This window comes from Amphibalanus amphitrite, unplaced genomic scaffold, assembly GCF_019059575.1.
Source record: "Amphibalanus amphitrite isolate SeventyFive unplaced genomic scaffold, NRLGWU_Aamphi_draft 000352F_arrow, whole genome shotgun sequence".
NCBI classification, from domain to species: domain Eukaryota; kingdom Metazoa; phylum Arthropoda; class Thecostraca; order Balanomorpha; family Balanidae; genus Amphibalanus; species Amphibalanus amphitrite.
The window spans coordinates 225,777-251,807 of record NW_024881846.1 but is presented as its reverse complement, the minus strand read 5'-3'; the positions used below and the strand labels follow the sequence as shown (position 1 = coordinate 251,807).

General features: G+C 47.2%; 2 protein-coding genes across 2 annotated transcripts in view; one reads left to right on the top strand and one right to left on the bottom strand.

Annotated features, from left to right (window-relative positions):
* Nucleotides 1–1,019: 1,019 nt before the first annotated feature.
* LOC122389276 (glycine receptor subunit alphaZ1-like) overlaps nt 1,020–26,031 on the top strand; it is a 36,518-nt gene continuing 11,506 nt past the window's right edge. Inside the window, exons 1-7 of the mRNA XM_043381154.1 lie at nt 1,020–1,755; nt 18,589–18,674; nt 19,615–19,682; nt 23,522–23,745; nt 24,006–24,088; nt 24,838–24,978; nt 25,774–26,003. Coding sequence (XP_043237089.1) covers nt 1,682–1,755; nt 18,589–18,674; nt 19,615–19,682; nt 23,522–23,745; nt 24,006–24,088; nt 24,838–24,978; nt 25,774–26,003 — 906 coding nt within the window. The 5' untranslated portion in view covers nt 1,020–1,681. The remainder of the gene's footprint in view (nt 1,756–18,588; nt 18,675–19,614; nt 19,683–23,521; nt 23,746–24,005; nt 24,089–24,837; nt 24,979–25,773; nt 26,004–26,031) is intronic.
* Nucleotides 3,113–5,875, bottom strand: LOC122389277. The gene is made up of 2 exons (XM_043381155.1): nt 5,625–5,875; nt 3,113–4,704 (listed from the first exon to the last, which is right to left on the bottom strand). The coding sequence occupies exon 2, from the start codon at nt 4,702–4,704 to the stop codon at nt 3,493–3,495; it is 1,212 nt and encodes a 403-aa protein (XP_043237090.1). The 5' UTR covers nt 5,625–5,875; the 3' UTR covers nt 3,113–3,492.

Here is a 26,031-nt window from a genome sequence, read left to right as displayed (position 1 = left end):
ACGCAAAAGTAAATAATCATTTCATGACAATGAATGCATATACCTAAAAAATTTTGCCTTTGAAGTTTAAACCCACAGTGTATATAAATAGGGGCAAGGACACTGACTTCTGGAATAAATTTAAATGTTCTTGCCAAGTATGTTTGCATGCTAAACAACCATAGCATAAGGCTAGACCCGTTGAACTTCAAAATTGGAGCGCAACTTATTGGAGAAACGCGACACTAAAACCTATTCCACAATGCACAAACTTAGTTTCAAAGCCATATCATTTAACCTCAATACCTTATAAGGTCCATCGAATGCTTCTTATTGGTTATGGGTCCAATATTGTAAAGCCAGACAGCTAGGTTAACCTCGATCTCGAGCAGCCAACTCTATCTTGGATAATTCAGCTTTGGATTCAGTCACGTCGCCTTCGACTATTTGAGTGCAAAGCGGTCTGCCACCTTGGATAGAAATGCAAGCAACATTTATACGATTTTTTGCATTTCAGCTCGCCATTTGCGATACCAACTCAAAATTAGGCGATTTATAACCAGCAGCTACCGAGCCCTGTCCTCCTGTTGTTCATACTCTCTCTCTCTCTCTCTCTCTCTCTCTCTCTCTCTCTCTCTCTCTCTCTCTCTCTCTCTCTCTCTCTCTCTCTCTCTCTCTCTCTCTCTCTCTCTCTCTCTCTCTCTCTCTCTCTCTCTCTCTCTCTCTCTCTCTCTCTCTCTCTCTCTCTCTCTCTCTTCTCTCTCTCTCTCTCCCTCTCTCTCTCTCTCTCTCTCTCTCTCTCTCTCTTCTCACTCCCCTCCGTGGTCTGTCGGCCTCTTACACTCCTCCCTCTCTCCTTTCACCCTCTTCTCATGTGTCTCTCACGCTGCGTCGTCGATCCCCTCTTTCTGCGCAGACCGATGCACAGGTGAGCCCTGAGGCGTTTCGTCGGCGGCGACGATACGAGCGCGCGCTGCCCGAAGCGGCGTCGAGGAGCTGTGTCGGCGGCGACGGCAGCCGCCGCCAGTTGCCTCGGCACATCGGCCGGGGAAGGAGGTGACACCGACGCGACCTGCGCCCGCCGACGTTGTATGACCTCGCCGTCTGTGAGGACGAGGACTGTCGGTTCCTTGTGCCAACAGTGTGGGTAGTTTTGAGTTCGCTGGCGCAGCGATTTCGTGCCGACAGGTGTTTATGTTTTTAGGTTCCAGTTAGGTGATGATTCGGCGGCACACGCTGTCCATCTCGCGTCGTTTGTTTCTGTGGTCGGCCAGAGTTTGTGATTTGGACCGAAGTCCAAGCAGAATCGTTTAGAGCTCGCGTCAGATTTGCGCAGCAGGGAGCGCGGACAGTGCGGTGCGGCGTTCACGGTGGTCGGGGGCTGACAGCCCCTGACAGCCCCTGACAGCGACTGACAGCAGCTGAAAGTGGCTGACAGTTGCTGGAGGACGGAGGGTGAACACAGCAGCCGGCCACAGAGTGAAGGTCAGCTAGGACTGTGCCCTCGGCTCTGTAAACTGCCCGTCCTACCGAACACGGACCGGGCAGAGCGGCTCTGCGATACTCTGAGGGTGGTGCTGTCGTGCACGGAGCACCCACTGCCCGGGAGTGTTGACGAGAAGCGCCCCGTGGACGGTGATAGACGGAGAGTAGGACACTGGGCCCTGGGTTCCGACACAGCCGGTATTGTCGACATCTAGAGATGGGCCCGGTAGGGATACTGACAGTCTTCTGGGCAGCTGGTTCGGCGCTGGCCGCAACGGCTGGAAAACAGAGGTAAGTCCACCGAATTCATAGTTGTAGCTGTATGTTAAAATAGCAATTTTAATTTACATTTGAAGTCCATTCTGAATAGTTCACCTGCTGCAGCATTTACTGATAAAAGGTTGAAAGTTTTGACGACAAGCACGACATCACCTATGTCTCCTCCAAATATCTCATTTGTTTTTATGCCGGTCACTCGTCAGCACGCATTGCTATTTTTGAAACACATTCTTTTTTGGCCTGCGTTTAATTAACATTACAGCCTACCCTTAAGTGTTCAAATTTTCGGTCATATCTGGTCATTCATTGGCCACACATTCAGAATGCTACAATTTTTGGTCATATCGGTTCACAGGGTAAGACCTCACCTCACTATAGATTAGACACTATTCTGTACTGTTAATAACAGCAGCTATTACCATGAAGTTTGAAACTACTTCATGATAACAAGTTGTTCAGTTTGGCAGTTTGAACTTCGCAGCATCTAACCGAGCTATTTATCAGAGTAAAATTGAATATGAAACACTGCAAGTTTCAACGTGCTCGATCCCGGTGGGAACACCAAGTTTCCACATTCCTATATCAAATACGAAGCTTCACATGGTCCGTTGATGTCAACACTGGGCTTGTTGGCATTTACACATTTACACATTTCAATATAAAATGATGTGGTTTGATGAAATGAATAGGGCGAAAGGACGCAAGGACAGCTGGACTCAAGGACGGACTTACGATGACTGTCTGTTTGTTCTTACCATCTGTTTGTACATAAGAGCGGGTCACACGAGTACGGCTCTCGCGAAATTAAGCGGTAGGTTTTGCCCTTTTACATTTCCCGTTATATCTCAGAAAGTAATCGATCTACGATGAAGCCATTTTATACGATAATGGCAGGCTTGTGAACGAACAAAGCGATTTCATCTTCAACACTTCAAAGCTTAAGACGACTAAGATATAGCCTGAAGTATACTAAATTTCATAGGTGCAAAACCTGCCGCTAAAACCCGCGAGACCTATACCTACTTTTAACTTCGCTTGCTTTATTGAACCATCGATGCAAGATGGAGCCGAGTAACTGCTCCAGCGCCTCATCTAATATTTTGCTGAAAAGGGTGTGTGCATATTTACCAGGCCACGATTTTCGAATGCCGATTTGTTGTGTTAATAACCACAAATTTTCACCTGCTGCAGACAATCGTGCTTATCCATTTATCCCATGCTCTCTGGGTTTTCCTAGACATCGGTGTTAGGGTTTCTCTTAGTCCACCCATGAGTTGAATGGGCGATAGCCTTCATTTGAAAGCTTTTGGAATGAAACAATGAACAGCACTTAATTCGAATGTATGTTGCGGGAGCTGAACACACCAGATCCGAACGTCACTCTATTTGCAGTTTAGGGAGCACAAGCGCGTACCGCTCCACACGTCCCTCCGATCCCGTCTCCCGGGCCGCCGCCCGCCCAGCCAGGGCTAGCCGCCGACCCCGCCCCAGGGCCACGCGGCAGGGGCGGCGCCGGGCGCGGCCAGCCGGGGAGGCGCCACGGGCGGCGCCAGGCGTGCCACAACGGGCGGCCACAGCCGCCCGTAACACCCCTCCCCCACATGAGCACGAGTCATCCCACGAGCACGAGTGACCCCCCGCATGACAACCACACCAAAAACAGCCTCAACAAAACACAACAACAACAAAAACGACAACTTCGAATCATACATTCATACACACCGTCCCGAGCGCCCTCACACATGCCGCCTAGCGTCGGCCGCGCCTGAGCCACCCCGGCAGGTAGTCCAACAGTCGCCGGTAGCCGGCGGCGCTGAGGTGGACCCCGTCAGCCGAGAAGAACCTGCCGTCCATCTTAAAGCGCCGTTTCCTCCCCTCCCGCCGGCAGAGGCGTCGGCCGAGCGCGACGAAAGTGGAGTCGGTCTCGCGGCACAGTTCGCACAGCGCCCGTTCGAGCCAGAAGGCCGGGGTGGACTCCCACACTCTGCCACCGTCGCGGGCCGGCCGCGGCGTCACGCCGAGGATGGTCACGGCGCAACCAAGGCTACGGGTGTCGATGATGGTCTCCTTCAGCCGCCCCAGCGTCGCCACCACCGTGACCGGGTCGAAGGCGGCCCCCCTTGGGTAAACGTCATTACCGCCCAGCCATAAGATGACTTGGAGGTCCGTCAGCTCCCCTTTCCCACAGACCCACGCCCTTACTTCGGTCGCGCTTGACCGCAGCCAGCGGCTCAGAGTCAGCCCGGGGACCGCGCACACGGACAGGCGCCGAGGGGGGTCACACCGGAAGTCCGCCCTGCTCAGCATAGAATCTCCTATTAAGAGCACGGCGGACCCCGGCGGACCAGCCTCCGGCGAACCGCCGGACCCCTCAGCGATGTCCCCCAAGCCAAAGTCCGTGTCGATCGGGTCGCCCAGAATCTCGCCCAATATGTCGGCACCGTCGACCCCGACTGAAGCCCCCGCCAGGATGGCGGCGGCCGGAGATACCGGCTCGCCCAGAATTTCGCCCAATATGTCGGCACCGTCGACCGCGACTGAAACCTCCGCCAGGATGGCGGCGGTCGGAGATACGGGTGGTCGTCCGCCGCCCTCCTCGCCGTCTCCCGGGCGTCTCCTGTCAGGAGACGGGAACGATTCTCCATCTGGCTGCGTCCCCCACATGGCTTCACCCGCGGCACCACCATCCGCGGGTGGGACCTCCACCACCACCTCCACCAGGTCCGAGTCCGACGGCGCCGGCGACGACCACAGTGCGGAGGACGGCATCTCCGTCACCACCTCAGTCAGCTCCGCATCCTGCTGCACGATCAGCGGCAGCCCGGCGTCCGCGGAAGGCATACCACCTCCCGAGAGCCCTCTGAGGAGACCCTGAAGCTGTTCCTCCAGTCGCTCGCGCTCGGCCCTTTCCTCGGCAACAGCCGTCCAGAGGCTGTCTAGCTCCAGCCGCGTAGGGTCCATCTGAAACTTAAAAATACAATCACCTTTTGGTTCACGAGCACTTCTTAGCAGCACAAGTCAATATCTGCCCACCCACCCTACTTGATGTAACAGGGTCTTCCACTACTTTCGGTTTCGATCAGGAGGGACCAAATTTGATTTCCCGCCTGAAACCTTTGACACACATCCTGACCTAGTCACATAATAGACCGGTCACGCTCCTGTTCTGCCGCAAAAACCGGATCGAGAAGACACATCGGTCGAGGTGGGTCAGCGCTGGAAGCGACTAACGGGCACCCACCTCGACTGCGGCCTCCCCTCCTCACGAGGGACACCTCAACTTTGTGACCCCGGTGTCCCGGACCTCAGCTGACCAAGACGCCCCACTGGGCAGTCCCGCCGAAAATGGTCAGGAGCACCACACCCGTAACACCCGCTAGTTTTGGACGTATCAGGGCTGAAACGAGCAACAGTGAGTGCCTCCAAGGACGACTGCAGCTGCCCAACCTCCTGTTGAAGCTGACTTACTGTGTCCTGGAGCATCGCGCGCTCAGTTTCGGCGTCACGCTAGGCTAATGCTACCGACCCACTCGATGTTCGTTCCGTATCAGTGTTTCCTCCTTTATGTTTCAATAACTTTTACCTGTCTCATACAGGGGCCGCGCATAGTCGAGTGCGACACCATCCAACAGAGGCAATAGCCGTTTACCCTATCAAAAAAAGCACGACGCTGTCTCACAGGCTAACCGCCTGCGATACTACTCAGTCTCTAAATAATAATAATAAATAATCAAGGCTAACCGCCCCGAAAAATGCCTGCGGTAACCCTACCGTCCCCTCATCCACCACTGATCCGAGCAGACCGCTCGGCTCCGGCCATTAGTTAATCGGCTACAGTCTAAACACAATCATGCCAAACGATAATAACACAACAGACTCACCGTTGCCGTCGCCGGTCCTACCGACCGCGCCAAATGTTGCGGGAGCTGAACACACCAGATCCGAACGTCACTCTATTTGCAGTTTAGGGAGCACAAGCGCGTACCGCTCCACACGTCCCTCCGATCCCGTCTCCCGGGCCGCCGCCCGCCCAGCCAGGGCTAGCCGCCGACCCCGCCCCAGGGCCACGCGGCAGGGGCGGCGCCGGGCGCGGCCAGCCGGGGAGGCGCCACGGGCGGCGCCAGGCGTGCCACAACGGGCGGCCACAGCCGCCCGTAACATGTAATGTAGCTCATCAAAGATGCCCTCCGATGTATGAGGTGGCATTTTTCCAGTTTTGTGATTGATCTCTGCATCATTTTTGTGTTGGTGAGTTGAGCTGAATTGTCTTAACTCACTGGCTGAGAAAAAAAAACGCACGCCATGCGACATGTGCTGTTCACAGGCCGCAATCGGGGCAAGAATTGCCATGTGCTGTTCACATGCCAATCGGGGCAATGTCTTGCCCCGATTGGCATTGTCCTCAGTGAACAAACGAACAGTACTTTAGTTCCCTTGGAGGTTGGAAAGATCGGCGAAAAGTTTACAGTTCACACATTGCAAACAACGCTGGACACTAGTGATGTCAATTACGGAAAATCAGAATACCGATACCAAACCAAATACCAACCAAAACCATGGGAAAATACCGAAACCAAACCAACTTGGGAACCTGAGGGAAATACCAATTTTTTACCGATTTCTTAGCCTCTTATACATTAGTGAGGGCTTATGATACCAACAAAATACCAAACACATTACGATTGAAATACCAAATACCAAGTTGGTATCGGTTTGCTATCGGTATACCAAAAAGTTGGTATCCGATTGACATCTCTACTGGACACTCTCAGGTGAATAAGGCCGACAAACATCGCTGATATTGGCTGTTTATCCGACAAACTTTCAGATCCTGTCGTCTTCAAGGAAACAATTGCCTCGCAATGTTAGGTACTTTCACAAAGTATGTACTAAAGTTCGGTGTAGGTACGGAGCAAAATACCAGCAAGAAGTTATTGTGTCGTCTTTAGGAGCATTACATGTTCGTTGTTTGTTTCGATTGGCAAAGAAGCTTGCTAGCATTGTCGACTCTAGCGGGAAGTTTTCCTGTTGTTTTATGCAGCCTCGCTCCTGTCTGCTATCCGTCAGCTGACTGTACATGGAGACAGCCCTATTGATCTCGGCTAATGACAGCCATAAATGCGCTGCCGTTGTTATGGAGATGCGATAATGCAATAGATCAGGTCCACCGCTAACCTGACGGCCGGAGGACAGGCCCCAGTCCGCAGCGTTTCCGACACACGAGCGGCCAGCCGGTGACGGTAAACTGTCTGTGGTAAGACCTTGCAGATATCCAAGACGTTTCAACGAACTTACATATATTTTGTAGTTAAGTACTATGCGTGTGAAGTTGCGCTACAAAGTTATAGCGCATCTTTACATTAGAAAAGCATCATAGTGCTGCCATCGGCACGCATTTTCAAAATGACTGACGAGATGTACCATACATTTTGGTATACCTACACCTTACATGCATCCACATTACACATGCATTATCCATTATATATGAGAAAAAAAATTGTTCGTCCTCTGAATTTGACTTAGGCTAAAACATTTTTGGTTTAAATAAAACCCCCAAACATAGCAGTTTGTTGAAAACACTGGACAAATGGTTTGAAAGTCGTCTTCACTAAAGAAAAGCATTTTTGCAATGCGAGTCCATGCCTCTGCCCGCACAGTAAATCTAACCATTTTTTTAGGATTTAGATGGCTCTAACGTTCGAGCAAACAACTTTCTGTGGAGGCAAGCTCACGTATTTTCAGCATTAGCTCCACAGTTTTCGACGAAAATGGCTGTAATGATAATGCAAGATAGCAGTTGTGACACCACTGTGATCTGGTCTCCACATTCGCCTAGAGACTTGTTTTGAGACCCCGACAGTCGGTCGCACATTTGGCGCATCTGAGGCATGTTTTGGGCTCCGCTCCAGACTTCCGTCGGCCATTGGACGCATTGGAGAGGCGCTCCTCCAGTTCAGGACGTGTGTCGGCAGCCGTGATAGAGGCATTGTTCGCAAGCTGTGGCTTATTATCATGACAATTGTGGCTGCACTGTGCGCCATGATTGGCTCCTGCGGCGATGACAGCTGCGGTGAGTCTGACTGAGTTCTCCGTTAGATTCCGACACGGTAGCGGGTCATTTATGGCACGGCAGCGCTCGCCTTCAAAAGGCGCTCTTGATGGTTAACTTCTATGGTTATAACAAGCGAATATAAAAAACTCTATGGTGTTTTACCTAATTCGGCTGGCTTATGGTGATAATCAGAAATATTTTTGGAGAGGATGAATACGTTGATGATTTTTTACGTGCGTGCGTAGTGTTTGTGGAACACGTGTTTTCTATTTACAGAACATCAGATAGTTTGCGTATTTCATTCCGACTCCGAGCTTTTCAGCCGACAATATTCTCCGTCGGAAGACTGGCGTTATGTATGTTGGCGGCATGTGCGCTGAATTTTCAGTGTCAGAATAAAGCGTCTAACTAACGAGATTTGCATGGTGCTCTGCCATTAAGCACAGGCTTTCTCGCGACATCATTAGGCTAAAATATTGCAAATAGTTCACCTTTATCACATTAAACGGTCCACGTCTTTCCCAGTAACAGTGGCGCAGCTTCTGGGAAAGTGGGGGTTGGTGATTTAGCCTCGGCATTGCCAACGTCCATGGTCCAATGTGCCATACCAAACTGCGTCGCCACTAATAGGTATATGTTCATAAATATCGAGTCACTTACTAGTTTACGGGCCGTACGCACATTGAAGTCCCATGAAATGTGAAATATCGTTCATTTCGCTTCATTTTGTGTAAGCGGGCTAACCGATAAGACTCTAAATGTAATAAATTCATTAGATACGATTTCACGACGCCTTTTTTGAATAAACACTCAACCAGTTGCTTGACCAAAACAGGCAAAACCTATCTCAACACCTCGGTACATATACCGTTTAAACATCTGCCGAAGCCATTTACGAACGACTTTTTCAACAAACAGACGAGCTATCAAACAAGCTTAACCCGTCTTGGAGATCCTCTTCCTTTCTGATACCACCTGATATTAGCACGGCTCGGCATATCTGGAAGCCACACATGGATTCCCATTCGAGATCAAACGGTGCGCCCCCTCTGATCCCGTATGAGGGGCATTACCTCGCCGGAGGCCCTACCGGAGTGCAGGTGCCAATGTCAGAGCCGCTCCGCCCGCCCGCCGGTTCCCGAGCTCATTTACCAATTGGATTTCACGCCGTAGCCGGTAGCGGAGTAGAGCCACTCGGCTGATTTCTCTAGCCATCGGAGCGCGGCGCAGCGGCTGGTCCGCAGCTTTGAAGGCGGCGGGGTCAGATCAGAAGGGTCAGCTGTCTGACCGCTACGGGTCAGATCAAAAGGGTCAGGGGCAGCAGAAACCGCTCTCTGGCTGCACTGTTGGGTCAGATCAGGTCAGCTGGACAGCAGTGACCGCTGTTAGATCGTGCTAACGAGTCAGCTACAATCGCCGCCGGCGGACCGAGTCACCACACCGGCTGGTCCAGTTGAGACTTGGCTTACATGGTTCTTTGATGGGCTGGTCGGTGATGTGGAATGGAAAGTGAGCTGGCCTGGCCAATCAACCCGATTAGTCCAAGTTGCTAATCCATGCGTATAATTCAAAGCTATTTTGCAAAGATCTTACCCCTGATGTATTAGCATTGATGTGACAATGTGCAGACTTAGCTACCTATATCACCACAATAATGATATTTTGCGCTATTTAATGTCCGTTGTTCAATTACTGCTCATGAATGAGAACAAAAACACGACAAAATGAATTTAGTTCGGGTCTTCTCTAGCCATCGTTAGTCGAATGAATTAACCGTCCCACTAACAATGAATTCTTATTTTTCAGATCCATTAAAAATAAGATTCCAATTGTGTGCAATTCTGGCTCAGCTTCGAGCTTCCAGTCTTAGCTATGGCCTATGATATCTCTCGTCTCCAGTCAACAGGCAATTCATCTATCGCTGCCGCCAAAGATCGTTCAGCCCGTGTGCTTTTCAAACTCCTTTTCCTCTCGGATCACCAGCCATGCTCCGTTACGAGCCGAGGTGGAAGCGGCTATTCTTTTCCCTGACTGGGCCTGGCCTGACATTCTTGCTCTCCAGATCTTTCTTCCTTTCACGGTGCTATAAGGTGTCAAGAGCGCAGTATCCATATTTCCGCTGACTGGCTCTGCAGGCTAGCAGCAAAGCCAGGCAATTGTCGACCGAGACCATTGTGGCCGCCGAGTCGACCGGTCGGCCCACCCCGTTATTGCTTTTTGGTTATTGCCGGCTCGACCGTCCGTCGTATGCGACCGTTCGACTGCAGCCCGGGGCCGCCTGCAGGGCCAGTGATCGTCTGCTTTGTGTAACTCAGTTTGTGCAATGTGCAAAGGGCACTGCTTCTAAGACATCCACATTTAGGGAGGAGATCAGATTGATTCTGGCACGGTGGCCAATAGATTGACATAATTGGTCGTAACGAATGATTTGCTGCGCTTCTACCTCATTTGAGTCATTATTAACAGATGCTCTAGCCATTCAGCGCTATCAGCAGGCGATGAGGGACACTGGATCAGCTGTGACTACTGACTATGACACCATATGGGCGGCAACAGGTCCCGAGCCAGTCAGTGGTGGTGACACTGCTGACTGTGTGTGATACGATATGACGCTCACAGATCAGTGCCTGCTCCGGGCGTCAATAGCGCGCTTTGCCTCCAGCGTTGTGCCGATTTTTACGCTTCCTTTTACGGCTGAAATATTTCCACATTCTTATATTTTCCGTCCGCCTTAGCTATCGGTTTGAGAAAACCAATTTCACCCAGATCACGTAAAAATATTCCATCTGGCAGAGTATCGAGTAGGTGAGAAGACTTTCAAAACACCCCTCTCCCTCGTACTTTCCATGTTATGTCGACTTGCAGTTCTTGTGAAAAATGACAGGATGTGGCGTGAGGCGTCCAAGTGGTGTTATGTGGAGAATTGGTTTCTGGCGACAAAATGGGGTTGATCAGCAATAAAGAGCTACGATGGGTGCTTTTCCTATGAATTATGATTGATGTGATTATTATTTTTAAAGCCACAGATTTTGATGGTTATTTCCTCTAGGTCTCATTTTATTTACGGCATCTTTAGAGAGTTGACTTTAATAACCAGATGAAACATTCGCTTATTTATCATGAGTCAATAAGAAAAAGAAAGACCGAACGGCGTGTTTAGCTAAATTTGTTTTAAAAATAATGTTTTTGTAGCATAAGTGAAACACTAGAATGACCGATTTAAAACAAGCACAGTTTTCGATTAATGACTGTTGAGGTTGTTGCACTAATCAATTGATCTTATCACTGTCAAAAGCTCACTGCCCTGTATTTCTGTCTCTTTATCATTTGCTTGTTGCGCCGATCGGTCCACTTCCTTGGGTTTCAAACGGCAAACGAAACAGAGTGGAATAACTTGTGAGTGGTGCATTTGTGTAAGTCCTGCGCCAGAATTTTAATCTTTAGATAAGCCAGTCTGAGTTTAGGCACAAACTGAATATTGAATGTGTCTTGTCCATGTTGGGGCGTTGCAGGTAAACCCGACACTTGAGAGGCAAAATACGAAATCGGTAATGAAAGCATGAATATTGCACACACAGGCCTGGCATTTTATTCAGCACCAGTTCGAGTCATATGCTGCACTTCTACTCGATGTAACCGCCGTCGGCGGCGACGACCATCTCAAGCCGAGGGCGAAATGATTCGCACGCCTTGGCGACCGTGTCCTTGTCTACGGCGGCGAACTCTGCCACGATGGCGGCCTTAAGAGAGTCGACGGTATTGTGTGCGTGCTTGTTGGTCTTGGCCTCGATCACGCCCCAGAAGAAATAATCGAGGGGTTGCAGTCAGGTGAGGAGGGCGGCCACAAGTCCGGCGACCAGTGGTGAGGGACGTTGTTGAGCAGCCACGCCTGCGTCGTCCTGGCCTTGTGCGCCGGGGCGGAGTTTTGCTGGAAGACGTAGGGACGTCCGTTGGCACGCCCCTACGGTGTTTTGGGGGAGGCAATTGATCATAGAGATGTAACATACTGCCCAAACTTTTCATCGTGAGCATAGCACTCGAATAAACACGTTTTTTTCCAAGTGTCGGATTTACCTGCAACGGCCTGTACTTTGATAAGCTTACATCGAATTGATTTCACGTACAACCATAAATCGAACAAAGTCATCAAATGGTATATATAAATGTCTCAGGAGAGCTGTGAACAAAAACCTCAGCCGAACAAGATCGCGTTATCCGGCTTCCATATATAAAATGTTGTGAGTAGTTATACCATATAATTTCAGCGAGCAAAAAAAAAAACGTCAACGTGTTTTTCCTCTTTGCAAGAAGAGACAGTGTGTTTGTCACAATTTCCTGTGCAAATCTCCGAAAATCACTATCATTATGCTATCTGCCACTGAAATATGACACTGTGTGCGTTTCCGGCGCTGGTAATGTGCCTCTGCAGAAGCTGATGCCGGCGTGGCGCTCTGTCCGTTCTCTCCAAGTAAGAATAGCACCGTAAATCTTTAAAGTTTGGCCTAAAGACAGCACTAGTCATCCATACCAATAAAATTGGACATTCGGGTAATATAGCAAACTACTCTGACGTGTCTGTTACCATATGTTTTCCTTTATGGGATGCCACTTCCATTATTAACACTCCAGCTTGCAGAATATGAGCTCATTTAGCATTGCGGCTTTGCCATTACCCGAGCATCCTTAACAAGAAAAACGAGCAAACTTAAACGAATGTTTCATTGGCTTTTCCTGCAAGGAGCTCGAGTTTGCTCGCAGTTCATATTTCAGTTAATACTGTAATGGGCTGACAAATATGAATAATATCCATTAATTTAGACAAGACGGATTTCAGCAAGCTGTTAGCAACATGAGCCTATGACATGTCAAATGAGAACTAATTATGCCCAAGTAAAAAAGGTCAAGCCTTAATTTTTTGTGTAGAATCACTGTAATTGATTCATCACAAGTGCTGGAAGTGGGACTCAAACAGTGCCTTGAGGTCACAACGTGTCACATCATTGCATGATGTCAACCATAATCGTGTATCTGCGTGGGGTAACAAAGCAACAGCTTATGTCTGTACCAATTACCTGCATTTACATCTTACCAGTTCAATGTTATTATGGCTATAGCCATAATAACATTGAACTGGTAAGATGTAAATGTCCTTATTAAATTATTAAATGTCCTCAGTCCTTATTATAATAAGGACGCCTATGTACATGCAAGGTGCAATAGCTCATTCATGTATGTGCTTATTAATTCGGGCAGCATCAGGTCTGTAGACCGTATGTTCCTGAGCTTCTTATTCAGCGATATTTAAACTGTCGGGTAATCAATGCTAAAATGTGTTCATATCAACTTAAAGTTAGTGCATCACGAATCGGAATAGGTTTCGGTTTTTGTTCTTCAAATGCATGTAGTGCCCTTCAAACACCGCTCCGAAACAAGAGCACCAGGCCAGCCAGGTGGCCAACAGCAGAGAGTGATAGGTAACTTAAGTTGCCAGCTTTTAGAAAGGTGTCCGCATCAATTACACAATAATCATTGCACTTCGTAACTTACCCTGGAGGTCCTGGGGGAAGTGTTTTTGCCCCCCCCCCCTCCAAGCATATTTGCGATAGCTCCCGAGCGCTTATAGATAGGAGTGCGAAACCGCCAGTATATTTTCGCCACCAATTTGACATCTTCCTGAGTGAACAGTTTGAGCCTAGCCCCATTCATGACGTCACAGGGTCAATTTTGGTAGACTCTTGCAGTGCACGGCAACTTTCAACGTCACAGACGTAAACTTCAAATAGCTGCCAAAATAGAGTTTTAAAAATAAAGACAAATTGTTAGCAAGGCTGTGTTAATGTGTAGCTATGACCCAGAAAAGAATGCAAAAATGATTTTGATACCCTGAGGTCAGACGTCAGGTCTACGACCCTGAGATGGGTGTTTTAGTTTTTCGCGAATAGCCAACAAAAATGTTTCTTAGAGCTAAAGCATTGTTACACAACGCATTAGCTCTAACGCCCTCGTTTTGTCAAGATGCGTCGAATGTCATACATTTTGTTTGGAATAGTTCAAGTTTGATGTTGACCTCATGTGACATTGAGAATGACTTTTGCACATGACAGGTCCTATGTGATGTATTCGTAGCCGTCGATGACGAATCTGGAATCCATTCTGCTCGAAGTATTCGTTTGAAGCCTCAGGATAGCAAAATTGACTGATTCGAACTGCTGACTGAGTCGAACTGTTCAAATAATGGCTTATTCGAATCAGTGAAATAGCCTTTAGCAAGGATACTCTTGCGTGACCTTGAACTTAGGGTAGCCTTGTATTGTAACATGAACCACAAAACTGACCTGATAAGCCGCAAAAGACCTTGAAAAAACATATTGGTCTTTAGTTTAAAAAGTATACGAAAAAGTGCAAGTCTTGCGGGGCCAATTTTGAGCATGATTTTGATTCTGACCTTGGATTTTGAGCACATCACCGGATTTTTCAGATTCTCGTCTTTCGTTTACGATCCGTTTTAGCCTGTTTTATGCATCTTCCCGTCCTACGAGCATTTAGTTTGAGATCACTATGTAGATATGCCGGCTTTTGCCTTTGACCTTGGTCTTTGATTTTGAAAATGGACCTGATTTCAAACATTTTGGCTGTTTTAGAACCTCCTCGTTGACACCTTTCGTTTGGTACCGCTTTTTCGGTAGCTCCCTTGTTTACGGAGTAAGATAGGGGCGAAAAACGCCCCCGGGCTGCTGCGGTTGGTACTACCTTTCGGGCGCGGCCGTAAGTGTTGAATTAGAATGATGTTGCCGCCGTTGTCAACAGTTCTGGGGTTGAAATAAAATCGCATTGAGAGTGCCGTTAGTAACAAGTCTGCCATCTCATTTATCTTTCATCTTGTTTGGGTGTCCAGCACGACAGAAACGCACTGCTTCTGGATACATCGAATGGAAATAGCGACGCACGGACGCTGCAGTAACTGGAAATACCTCATGCACACAAAGAAGTAAAGACGCAGGCGTCCCCAATGCACATTGTGATTTCATAGAAGGTATTCATACGTCAAACAAACTTACATTTACTCGGACTTCATTCGAGTAACATGCGATTTTGGCAAGCAAAACCCTTTGGCCTTTGTCAAAGAAGTTATTATGCTAATTAATTACAAATACTAGTGAGTGTCTAAAAAACGTCACGGACTGAATCTAAAGCCACTGGAACGTAATGTAATGAGCCGTAATGAGCCCAGTCTGCTTAAAAAGGTGTTCTCTGTTCCTAGTTTTATAGGATTAAATCGACAAAAGAATCGCGTCGGCATTTCTCCACAGTTGACTTACTATGAAATCCTTCCTGCCTTGAGATGGTTATTCAATCGAACTGAACTAAATGAAATTTCTTGGTGTGAAAAAGGCAGAAACTGTTAATTAAATCCATCCTATTTTCTTAAACATTTCACGCTTACGATACAAGCCACTACTCACTTCGGCATCTATTTATCCTTGATGTCAGAGCAATTGTCTATGTATTAAACTGTTCGATATTTTTGTAACATAGGGCGTTCAAAACAATGAGTGGCTCTTGTATTACGGAGCTGCGCAGTGCGCTCGCTGGTCGTTCCTTGGTCCCTCTAATCCATCTTGGAGCTCTCCAATAAGGACTGGCCCACAGAGACCAGTCATGGCAGACCTCCCCCCCCCCCCCCCGACCCAGCCGCGGAGAGGGTGGTAACTGAGTGCTGCTCGAGTGCTACTGGCTAGTCTGTGCCTGGGTCGGATACAGGTGGAGCATCTGAAATAAACGTGCTGTGTAGAAATGATGGCCCGATCAGTACGCATCTAGATTCTTTATGCCTACTGGGTTGCGATAATCATTTGAAACAAATGCTTCAGCCCTGTGCCCTGCATCAGCTGGCAGGTATTTTGAGCTCCGGTCAAATCTCGAAGTGTTTGGAAATGACCGTAAAAGTGCGAGCTCTTTTAGTAACTCACCCTGACATGTTAGGATCAGATGTCGTAACTTTTGCTGTGGCCAAAGCCCACGGCACGCCAGGCAAAGTAATAGCCATCCGTATATAGTTCTCGTGAGTCTTAGGATCCCATCCTGCTCTGCAGCCTGGCTCAGACGAGAATTCAACCCAGCGTGGGCTGAAATGTCACAGTTTCTCCCACTAATTAGCAGCTGGGGGCATGCTAATTACCATTCCTTCTTGTCGAAACGGGCGCCTAATTCTCCACTTGAGATCCGACGGGGTCGGGGATATTGTATATACCTACTTGGTTAAGCGTATGAGGGAGGGGTTTCTGTCAGTCCCCAAAGCCTCTATCCCTGCCTTGAATAATCTAATCCCATAATTTGCTAACTGTGATTCGAAGTAATGGGTGATTGGATTTTCCCCGTAACACAATTACCGCTGGAGCCAAAATCAGTGCTCCGAATCTGTACTGATTTCAACAGCAATAACATAATGAAGGTCTACTTTCCAAAACAATTGTAAGCGATCTTCTCACCATCATGCTTCGACACCAGCTTCCGGTCACGGGTCAAGCACCAATTAGCTGCACGGCTTTAAATACATTTCTTTTATCGTAAAATTAGAGACCCTCGATGGGCGGGAAAAATGTATCATTGCCTCATGTTTGAGCTAATCTGTTCAGGTTCTTTGAGTCTTATGTAAGCAATCTCGCTTTTATTTTTCGCACATTATTAAATCGAGACACATACCTCTGTTTCCCTCAGTACAGAGCTATAAAGAGGTCTTTGATCGAGGCAGATAACCTGAAACCTCCAAAGAAATATGCTTTATTCTTTTGAATCATAGATGGTGTAAACTCAGCGCGAATTATGGTCGCTGTGGAAATAGGAGCAGACGCGGACCCACGCTCGCCCAAGGTATGAACTGTGCACTGCAATGTGCAGGACTCGGCTCCGGTCAGAGCAGACGCGACCTGCTGCTCGATGAAGACATGTCGCCGTGCAGGGCTGGGCTGCAGTCTGGCCGATTATCCCGGGACGATCGGAGTGTCGGCTGGGACCGGCGCGACCCGCCGCACCCGCTGCCCCGCGCCGGCACAAAGCCGTCGGCAGCGGCGCGACTCTCTTCTGATTATCGACAGGGCGACGTGCTGTCAGGGGCAGCCGTGCCACCGCGCCGGACCGGAGGCAGGTCTCCGTGTGGGGGTCCAGCGGGGCCACCGCCCAACGCGAGGACAAACTGCAGATGCGATATGAAATCAGCAATAGGAATTAAATGCGAAGCTGGTGACAGATAATGCAATGATATAGTTCCAACTGGAATTAAATTCCTGACTTATCCATTCAAAGCATGGCATAGCGTTGAAAAATGGACATTTTCCCAACTTTTATTAGGTATACTCGTACTTACGAATACGGTAAGGATGCGTACTGCGCGTTTCCCATTACCGCTGCACTATTACGCAATGACATCGAAACATAGGTACATATTAATATTGTGCTGTACAGGGTGGGGCAGCATAATCGGGAATAAATATCAAACGGGATTATTTGGTCATGAATTTAAAAATACAGCTCCAAGCACTATTTTAGCAACATCCCATCAATTGGTCACCTTTTACCTATCTCTCATCCTATGTGACCGCCCTCGGCGTCGATGACCTTCTCAAGGCGGGTCCAAAAGCACGCGCATGCACGTGCAACCTCCTGCTTGTCCATGATCGCCCATCAGCATCGTACCTTGCACTGAAGACCGTCTTTACTGATGATAAGTTGTTCATTAACCTTCTACCAAAAAACGCTCCATGTAAAGAATTTGGTCGGATTTAAATCGGCGGAGTTGAAGGACCAGAAGTTTTTGGTTCATCTCAGGTGGAGGTGCCCTACACAATAACATGTCGTCCTCACTGCAGTACCAGCACAGACAGAGTCCTCGTAAGACGTGATCTGGACCGTCAGTGATCCTCTGTTCCGACGGCTCCACATGAGTCTGCCACAGTGCGGATGTATTTACCAGAGGTGCTCATTTTATCTGGGCTCGATGAAGTAGGGTGCACCACGTGCACCTCCCTTGAAGACCACCCATAGGTCCATCACCCCAACAGGATGTTTACTTTGCATGACCGCTGGAATATTCTCGATACAATCCCCTATATGGCTTGCCATTCTTTTTTGTCGTATTCCAGTCGGTGGTGAGATTTTTGGTCGCTGAAGTTTTGAGCATTGTTTCTTTTTAATATGCTCAAGAGCGTCTTCCTTATATTCAAGTGAGTCATCTGTATGTCCTCTGCTAAGAGTTATTTTACGACGATTACGTTAACCTTTTGTCCTAAGTATTCCCACACAATCCTTATTGTCCGTGATAACACGTTGACCTGTCCAGCAACCTTTACGTGGAATTGCAGGGGTTTCAACAAAATGTTCTTGTTTTACTCGTTTAACATTAGTGTCTATGGGCGCGCGCAAAGCACTTGGAGCACCGTCGAACTATTTTGCTGCTCTTTTCCAGGAGGTTGCATGCTCATGGATGTAGTCATGTTAGATGATGCACAACTTTTGGGCGTTTCATTGCCATGCTATAATTTATCAAAATAATGTCATGCCTACTCATGATTAGAGCCCAAAAAGCATTCCCGATTATGCTGCCCCACCCTGTATGTGTGTATGTTTGTACATTTTGACCAATAAGCATAGTTTTATCAGTGTCAGAAATTTTCACAGACGCTCGAGTGGAGACCCAACCAATGTATTTCAGTTCAGCGGTTTTCAGCTTTGCTCTAAGCCGCCACGTAATGCCCCTTCCTTCAGTCTAACTGCTGGCCTTGCTGTGTTCTCCACAGAGCGTACTTCAATGTAACGGAGCTACGGGTGCTCGACATGATGCTCAAAAACTATGACCGCAGGGCAACACCAACGTTCGCTGAAGGTAAGGTTTTAAGAGGTAGAACGCTTTTTAAGTGTTCTCGAGTAGTTCAAGCCTGAATAATGAGTGGAGCTGAATTAAATTACTTCGTACTTAAGATGAGGCCCTTGTAGAGTTATGGCACAGGAGTTCAAAAACAGCCAGCAATATTAGACAAAGTTGAGTGTGCTGCAGAGAAGTAATGATACTATAGCAGCAAAAAAGTGCACCGAAACAAGCTCGCAGTCCGCAACCAGCCTTTTTCCACCTTGACGACGTTTCCAGCTTGTTTCTAGCTTGTTGACATTGCCTTTAGCTGAGCGAAGGCTGAGCTAAAGGCACCGTCAAGGCCGGCACATTGGACATACCACCACAACTTTTTTCCGCAAATAGACTTTGCTTGTATGCTTGAATACCTTTCAAGCCACTGCAAACAGTAAACAACCAATCGTCAAAGAAGCCACAGCAGTGGCCTTTCTCCACGCCACCGCCCTTCCTGGCTTCCTGCAGGCTGGTATTTGTCTCACTCTCGGATATTCAGCCAGGCTTCTCGATCAACCGGCCCAAGACAAATGGTCCACTCTAGGGTCAAAGCTGAACGTAAGATTTAACAGTTGACGAATTTTCCGCGGTAGGTCCGAGGCGGAACTCTATTGCGCTCCTTCCTGAAATTCCCTGAACGGGAGGTAATGCTGTTGACGTGCAGTGTGACGAAGCGAAGAAGTTCTCCCATCCAATGGTTATATAAACATAACCATAATATCTATTTCCATAAATATAACCAACCATTTCCATCAAATGAGTATGTGCTTGACTTTGCGTGTCTTTGTGTCAGCAGTTGTTCCTGTTTAACGGAACATATTAGATTTACGATCATCAGCACATCCATCCGTAACATGCTTGCTTCCGTAGTTTGCAACAGATCACTGACCTCTGTTTGCTTTGGTTGGCTGTTCTGTTTCAGATACCCCCACAGAAGTAACTGTGGAGCTATACATACGCAGTTTTGGTTCCATCAACCCATCAACAATGGTAAGAACATTTGGAGAACAATCCGAATGATTAATTAATCAGTTGATATGGTGATAGGGAAGATACAATAAAGTTATGTATCTAATAAGACAAACGATGCCCATACGCGCGATAAATCAAACCAAAGACCTCCCAACACGTGTTGTTTTAGTGGCTACCTCGAATGGATAATTAAAGGCACCGATTGCGCTGCAAACCGCCGGAAGCGAGCAGCAAATGCCGCCGGTTTGGGAAGGCACAACAAGAACATTGAGCCCCCGATGGCCACCATAATGGTGTGTGGCAAACACAAAGCCGCTGGCCGGATCGCAACTTTAATGGTCTGGCGCGCCCCGGCCCAGCGCCGGTAAACAGCGGCCGAACACCACCAAACGCCTATCGACAGGCTGGCACGTGGAAACCGATGTCCACTCAGTAAAATGGCACAGCTCGGGCGTTAAAGGAAATAGTTCACTTTCACGAAATTATTTTTTTGCAACGGATTTATGTTTTTTTATGTTCAAAATAATCAGCAAAGAAAATAAAACCTTTTTATAACAAAAGATTATTTTCTATATTTTGATATAGGAATAACTTTTCAGTTTCTGTAAGGCACACGCGATCCAGTATGAAAAGAGCATGGGTCCCGAAAATTCTTCAGAAACAGAGAAATTATCGCAGCCACCGGCATTTGGGCGATCTGCTCGATCTGATATTGCTCCCCTGAATGTCCTAATTGATCAGTACGAGAATTTCTCTAGAGTTCTCGTAGATAATTTCTCTACTTTCTGAAGAAATTTCGGGACCCATGCTCTTTTCATACTGGATGGAAATATATGCAAGGCACACATCCTCAACGCAAGACACCTTTTTCGGGACGAGAAATAGAATATCTTTGCCTAGGGTGATCGTTGGGCTGTAAAAGCTCCTGATTTATGCTCGTCTCAGCCCAAGCTACGGAACTGCTATTCCAGTTCAAAACCCATGTTAAAAAGTGAACTATTTCCTTTAAGGCTGAAACACTTCCCGCATTCAGGAAATCGCATGCGAGAGCCTATTTAAATACATTATAATTCCTCCTGCATTAATCGCATGCGGGAGGTGTGTGCGATTGATGCGAGCGTGCTTCCATGTATTTGAATAGGCTCTCGCATGCGATTTCCTGACTGCGGAAAGAGTCTGTTTCAGGCTTAAGGCCTGGCTACACTATGCGTTTTCTGCGTGCGTTTTTGCGAGTTTGCGTGATTTGCGGAATATCGTTCGAGAAAGAAACGACATTACGTTTTTGTTATATGTTTTTCATATAAACTTTTAATTAACATAAACGTTTTATTAACTTTTATACAAATATCAAAGAAGTAAAATTAATAATAACCTTTTTTCTAGAACGATATTACGCAAAACACGCAAACTCGCTAAAAACGCACGCAGAAAACGCATAGTGTAACCAGGCCTTTAGACGTCACTGGTACAGTGATGCGATAAAATTAATTTGTTGCTGCTCTTAATTCCTCTTACGGGAGGGGGTGCGTGTTCACTGTTGAACCTTTTATCCATGTGCGCTCATGAGATTGATCAAGACAAGCATTAGTTAGGTAGTCATTAGCTAAATTGCAGGCGTTTATTTGGCGATCATCTAACTCGATGAACGGTTCAATATATGATAAAAAGTCGGGTGGCAATGTTATCCGCTACAACACGTCAAAAGAAAAGAGAGCACAGCAGGGATGTCAGCAGAAATAGCAAAGACTAGGGCTGGCCACTGACGATAGTGAACACCTATCTAGCGTTATGCAAGGGACTGAAGAACCCCTAAATCGGCATTCATTCAACACATTTTATTGAATTTATGATTCAGTCTTATTATGGGCTCGAAAAAGCATTCACAGAGCGGACCAAGAATAGGAGCCATAGCGAAGGGCTCCGAAGAGACTTGCATTCTGCTCACTGCAGCCCCTGCAATGTGCACTGTGCGGCCCTGATGCGTAGCGGCCTGCTTTGCTCGAGTGACACCCTTCGTTCAAGTTAACTGAAGACTAGCCAGCCATGCTGACCAGCTGCAGATTAGGGTCTTGATGAGGCCGCTACTTGGATGAGGCCTAAGCTAAATGACACATTTCAGATGCAGACGCATTGTTTTTTCCGACGCATTGTTTGCTATGAAATACATGGTTTGACACATTTTACAAAGATACTTAAAATTAATGACATCAGGATCCTTTCATAAATCGTTCCTCTTTCACCGCAAATAATGACATTCAGCCGGCGTTGAGCAACATGATAGCTCGATCTTTGGCCGGGATTTCCCCGAATTCAGGCAGCGGATGAGAGCACTTCTCGCTATCTGTTCGTCCTCCAAAGATATAGGCGAGGCGAGAGGAACTCGGTGTGCCAATTTCAAATGCAAACGGACCGAACAAACCTGGCTCGAAATTGCAGTTCGCTGTTACTTAACCAGTCCAATGAAAATCAACATAGGCTGTCAGAGCAAATCAACGGGAATTATGAAACGTTACGGAAGTAGAATGACGTGACTAATTGTCTCCTTATTTCTGTGCTTTTTATCTGAAAGCTTTTCATTTGGTATCGTAAAAGGAAGTGGTCTAACGGATGAATATTCATAATTCAATTTATTTCGCACTTATGTTGGCATTATGTTGCGTTTAAAGGTAGTGTGCCACCTTTGAAAGATTTCCCATTTTATTTTTCCTAGGATAAGAAGCTTCTGTTTTTACCTAATATCGCAAAAAAAAATCAAAAATGGGCCCGGAATAGTGCCTTTTCGCCTAAAAGTTTTTCGGTTTTTAGATATGTATAACAACTGTAGTGGGCTCACCTGCAAACAGGCGTCGGGCAACAATCGCGAATGCGGCGCACTTGTGACAATAAGCAAAGGTCATTATAGTGTTACGACCATACGACGTACGGGAATGAGTTATCAGCTGTCTAATCGTAGACAACACAATGTCGAGCCTTAAACTGTAAGCCCGTATTGGTATTGTTTCTTTTATTTGGCTGTCGAACATTATTTATGGTTTGAAATATGATTTTATGTAAAATAATTGATATGAAAAAGCCGTCTTATAAGTTATGACCCCATTTCACCACACGCAAGTGGCAGAAATGACAATGATCAGCTTACGCATTTTTCTTGGCCGAAGTCAGAGCGCGCGGCCCGACGCACCACGCGTATTTGGAAATTCCGACCTCGACGAGCATCAGAAGCCACCTAACAGGCGTGTTCGAAACCGCAGGAGATGATGATGAACGGGTTTATCGAAACTTGATTGGATGAACATATCGGTAATAGCGATTTCAGTGTGTGCATTTATTGTTCATAGTGGTGTGAAATGTGGTTGGGGTACGACCGACAACCCGTCGGGGCGAATTTCGCACTGGGGTACTCAAAATTTGAAGAATTTAAGACGTTTCCATGAGTTTTGAAGGTATGGATAAGTTCTAAAAATCCGGTTCTCCTTATCTGGGCCATTAACTCCATACGGTCCAAGAAAGCTGGCACACTACCTTTAAACGTTGAGAGAGGGACCCAGTTTGCCCAAACATCGTATGCTAATGCACAAGTTTAAACCCTGCCGTCAAGAGTGCGACGACTGACAGAAGCCCCTTTATTTCTCAGCCACCTTTCAATGACTAGGGTCCTGAAAATAATGAAAAATACATTTATTCGATTGTTTCCTTTGTCCCAATAAATCGAACCGAACGCGCTATTGTAAGCACATCGTATCCAGATTGGTTAAATCAGCTGCAATGAGGCTCGAAGTGCTGAATACTCTGACCAATTGAACCCTACAACAGGTATCATCCCAGAACGTGACAAACGATACTTTTCTTTTCGCCAGGACTACGAGGTGGACCTATATCTGCGGCAATACTGGACCGATCCACGGCTCCGGCACAAAGACATCACTACGCCGCTTGACCTGAACGACCCGAACCTGGTCAAGGCCATCTGGAAACCAGAGGTGTACTTTCCGAACGCCAAGCACGGCGAGTTTCAGTTTGTCACAGTGCCCAACGTCCTAATACGACTGAATCCAGGCGGGAAAATTTTCTACATGCTTAGGTGAGAGTTCCGCGCTTTATGTAGGTATGTAGTGGTCGCGCTTGCTTGACATATTGTTGATTACCTATATGTGAAGATTGCAACTATGCCATCGTGCCATTTCTTAACAATAGGTACCTACTAACCTTATGGCTGATGAGACTGTCTATAATATGCAAGCTAGTGCGAAATGCCGCAAGTGAGTTTGTCTTCTCAAATGTTTTCCTGACGTCATATGGACAGCAATGACATGTGTGGGTGTTTTTTATTTTATTTTTTAGGTTGAAGCTGATCTTTGCCTGTATGATGGAAGTGTCCAAGTTCCCTCTGGACTACCAAGTATGCACGATGGAGATCGGCAGCTGTAAGTGATTAACTTCTTACCATTTCTATCATTGCCATTTTACAAAAACTGATAATACCTAATACCTATTCTTACAAGATACGCTTTTACTTGAAATAAAGAAGCGTCAAGTTCTGTGATGAAAAGTTTGATGCTGAAATCTTCTTCACTAAGCTCCGATTCCTTCGGAACGAGCTTGTCCCCTGCTGTGTATTCCTGACAAAGAAACCGTAACCTGCATTTCAACTCTGAAACCCAATGCTTCATCGGTTGTTCATTTTCCACATCATTTGGAAACAATCAGGATTTCGAGTTGTCCATTAATCATTTTGTCAACAGAGCATCTGGGCTGTGTCGATGGGTCGCCAGGCGCGCAGTTCAGTCGATAATCTACCACCCACTGGCATTGACAGGCCCTGAGTGAGCGTCCAAACTACACTTCTCTCGCTCTCTCTCTCTCTCTCTCTCTCTCTCTCTCTCTCTCTCTCTCTCTCTCTCTCTCTCTCTCTCTCTCTCTCTCTCTCTCTCTCTCTCTCTCTCTCTCTCTCTCTCTCTCTCTCTCTCTCTCTCTCTCTCTCTCTCTCTCTTCTCTCTCTCTCTTCTCTCTCTCTCTCTTCTCTCTCTCTCTTCTCTCTCTCTCTCTCTTTCTCCCTCTATCTCCTCTCTCTCTCTTTCTCTTTTCTCCCTCTTCCTTTCCCTCTCTCTCTCTCACACACCATCTTTCTCCCTACATATTTCTCCCTCTGACTCTCTTCCTCTTCCTGTTGCAGTTTCCAAAACGCTCTCTGAACTGGAGCTCCGCTGGAAGACTGAAAAGCCTGTCGTCCTCTACGAGAGTCTCAAGATGCCGCAGTTTGAGTTTGGTGGCGTGGAAACATCCATGTGTGAACAGGAACAATCATCAAGTATAGGTGAGTGAGAAATGCGATTGGTACGACAGTTGTAAGGATTGTGCGTGCCTACTAGTGTTCTGACAAAACAGTCTCTCTTTCGAAGTAGCGACAGCAAAATGATATGTTTTGAACAGTAAAAACTAAAAACCATACTGATTGAAACTAGAAAATACTTAGTGCGTTTTTATTTTTGCGTTGCTTGCAGCATAGGAAGCAGCCAATACAAACCATTGAAATGTCAAAATGCATGTATCATAGAGCTTCAGACAGGATTTCAGAGTAACAGAGCACAGCTTCTCAATCAGCTATTCCCGGGAATTGCAAAGCTCTACAAAGATCCGGCTGGTCCGCTAGGTGCGGTGGCTTTGACTTTAACATTATGACAGACTTAATTAACAAAAAGATCTACGCTTATATAAACACATCTACGCTTATATAAGCATATCCACGTTTATAGCTGACAAGATCAGACCAGGCTTAGTCTTTTGCTTCGTGAATATAATGTAACGCAGTCTATTGCATTCTCCGGACGCGGGACAGACATTTACGATGGAAGGCAAAAATATTTGATATTTCATTTTGTCATTGATACTAACTCAACGGCCTTCGTGTTTATTTTCTTATCCTGCAGAGCACAGTAAAATTAAAGCCACTAAAATTAGCTTAGCTTTTCATGAGTAGGCGTTTCTCCATGTTTCTGGCTAACGGTGCGCACATTTCCTGGGACTCTCCACTGTCCATCTCCCCGCTGCTTTCCTCTGCCGCTGCCAGCTCGTGTCTCCCACTGTTCTGACCTCCCCTGTCCCTCTGCAGGCGACTACAGTTGCCTACAGGCGGCGTTCACACTGCGCCGGTCGCTGGGCTTCCACCTGGTGCAGTCGTACATCCCCACCATCCTGATCGTGATGATCTCGTGGGTGAGCTTCTGGATGGACGTGGACTCTGTACCGGGCCGTGTGACGCTCGGCATCACCACCCTGCTCACCATGACCACCAAGTCGTCCGGCATCCAGGCAGAGGTGCCGCAGGTCTCCTATGTCAAGGTGAGTGCCGCAGGTCTCCTAAGTCAAA

What these genes read in the sequence shown, in the direction of transcription:
- LOC122389277 (XM_043381155.1), bottom strand. Translation starts at nt 4,704, where the DNA reads ATGGACCCTACGCGGCTGGAGCTAGACAGCCTCTGGACGGCTGTTGCC.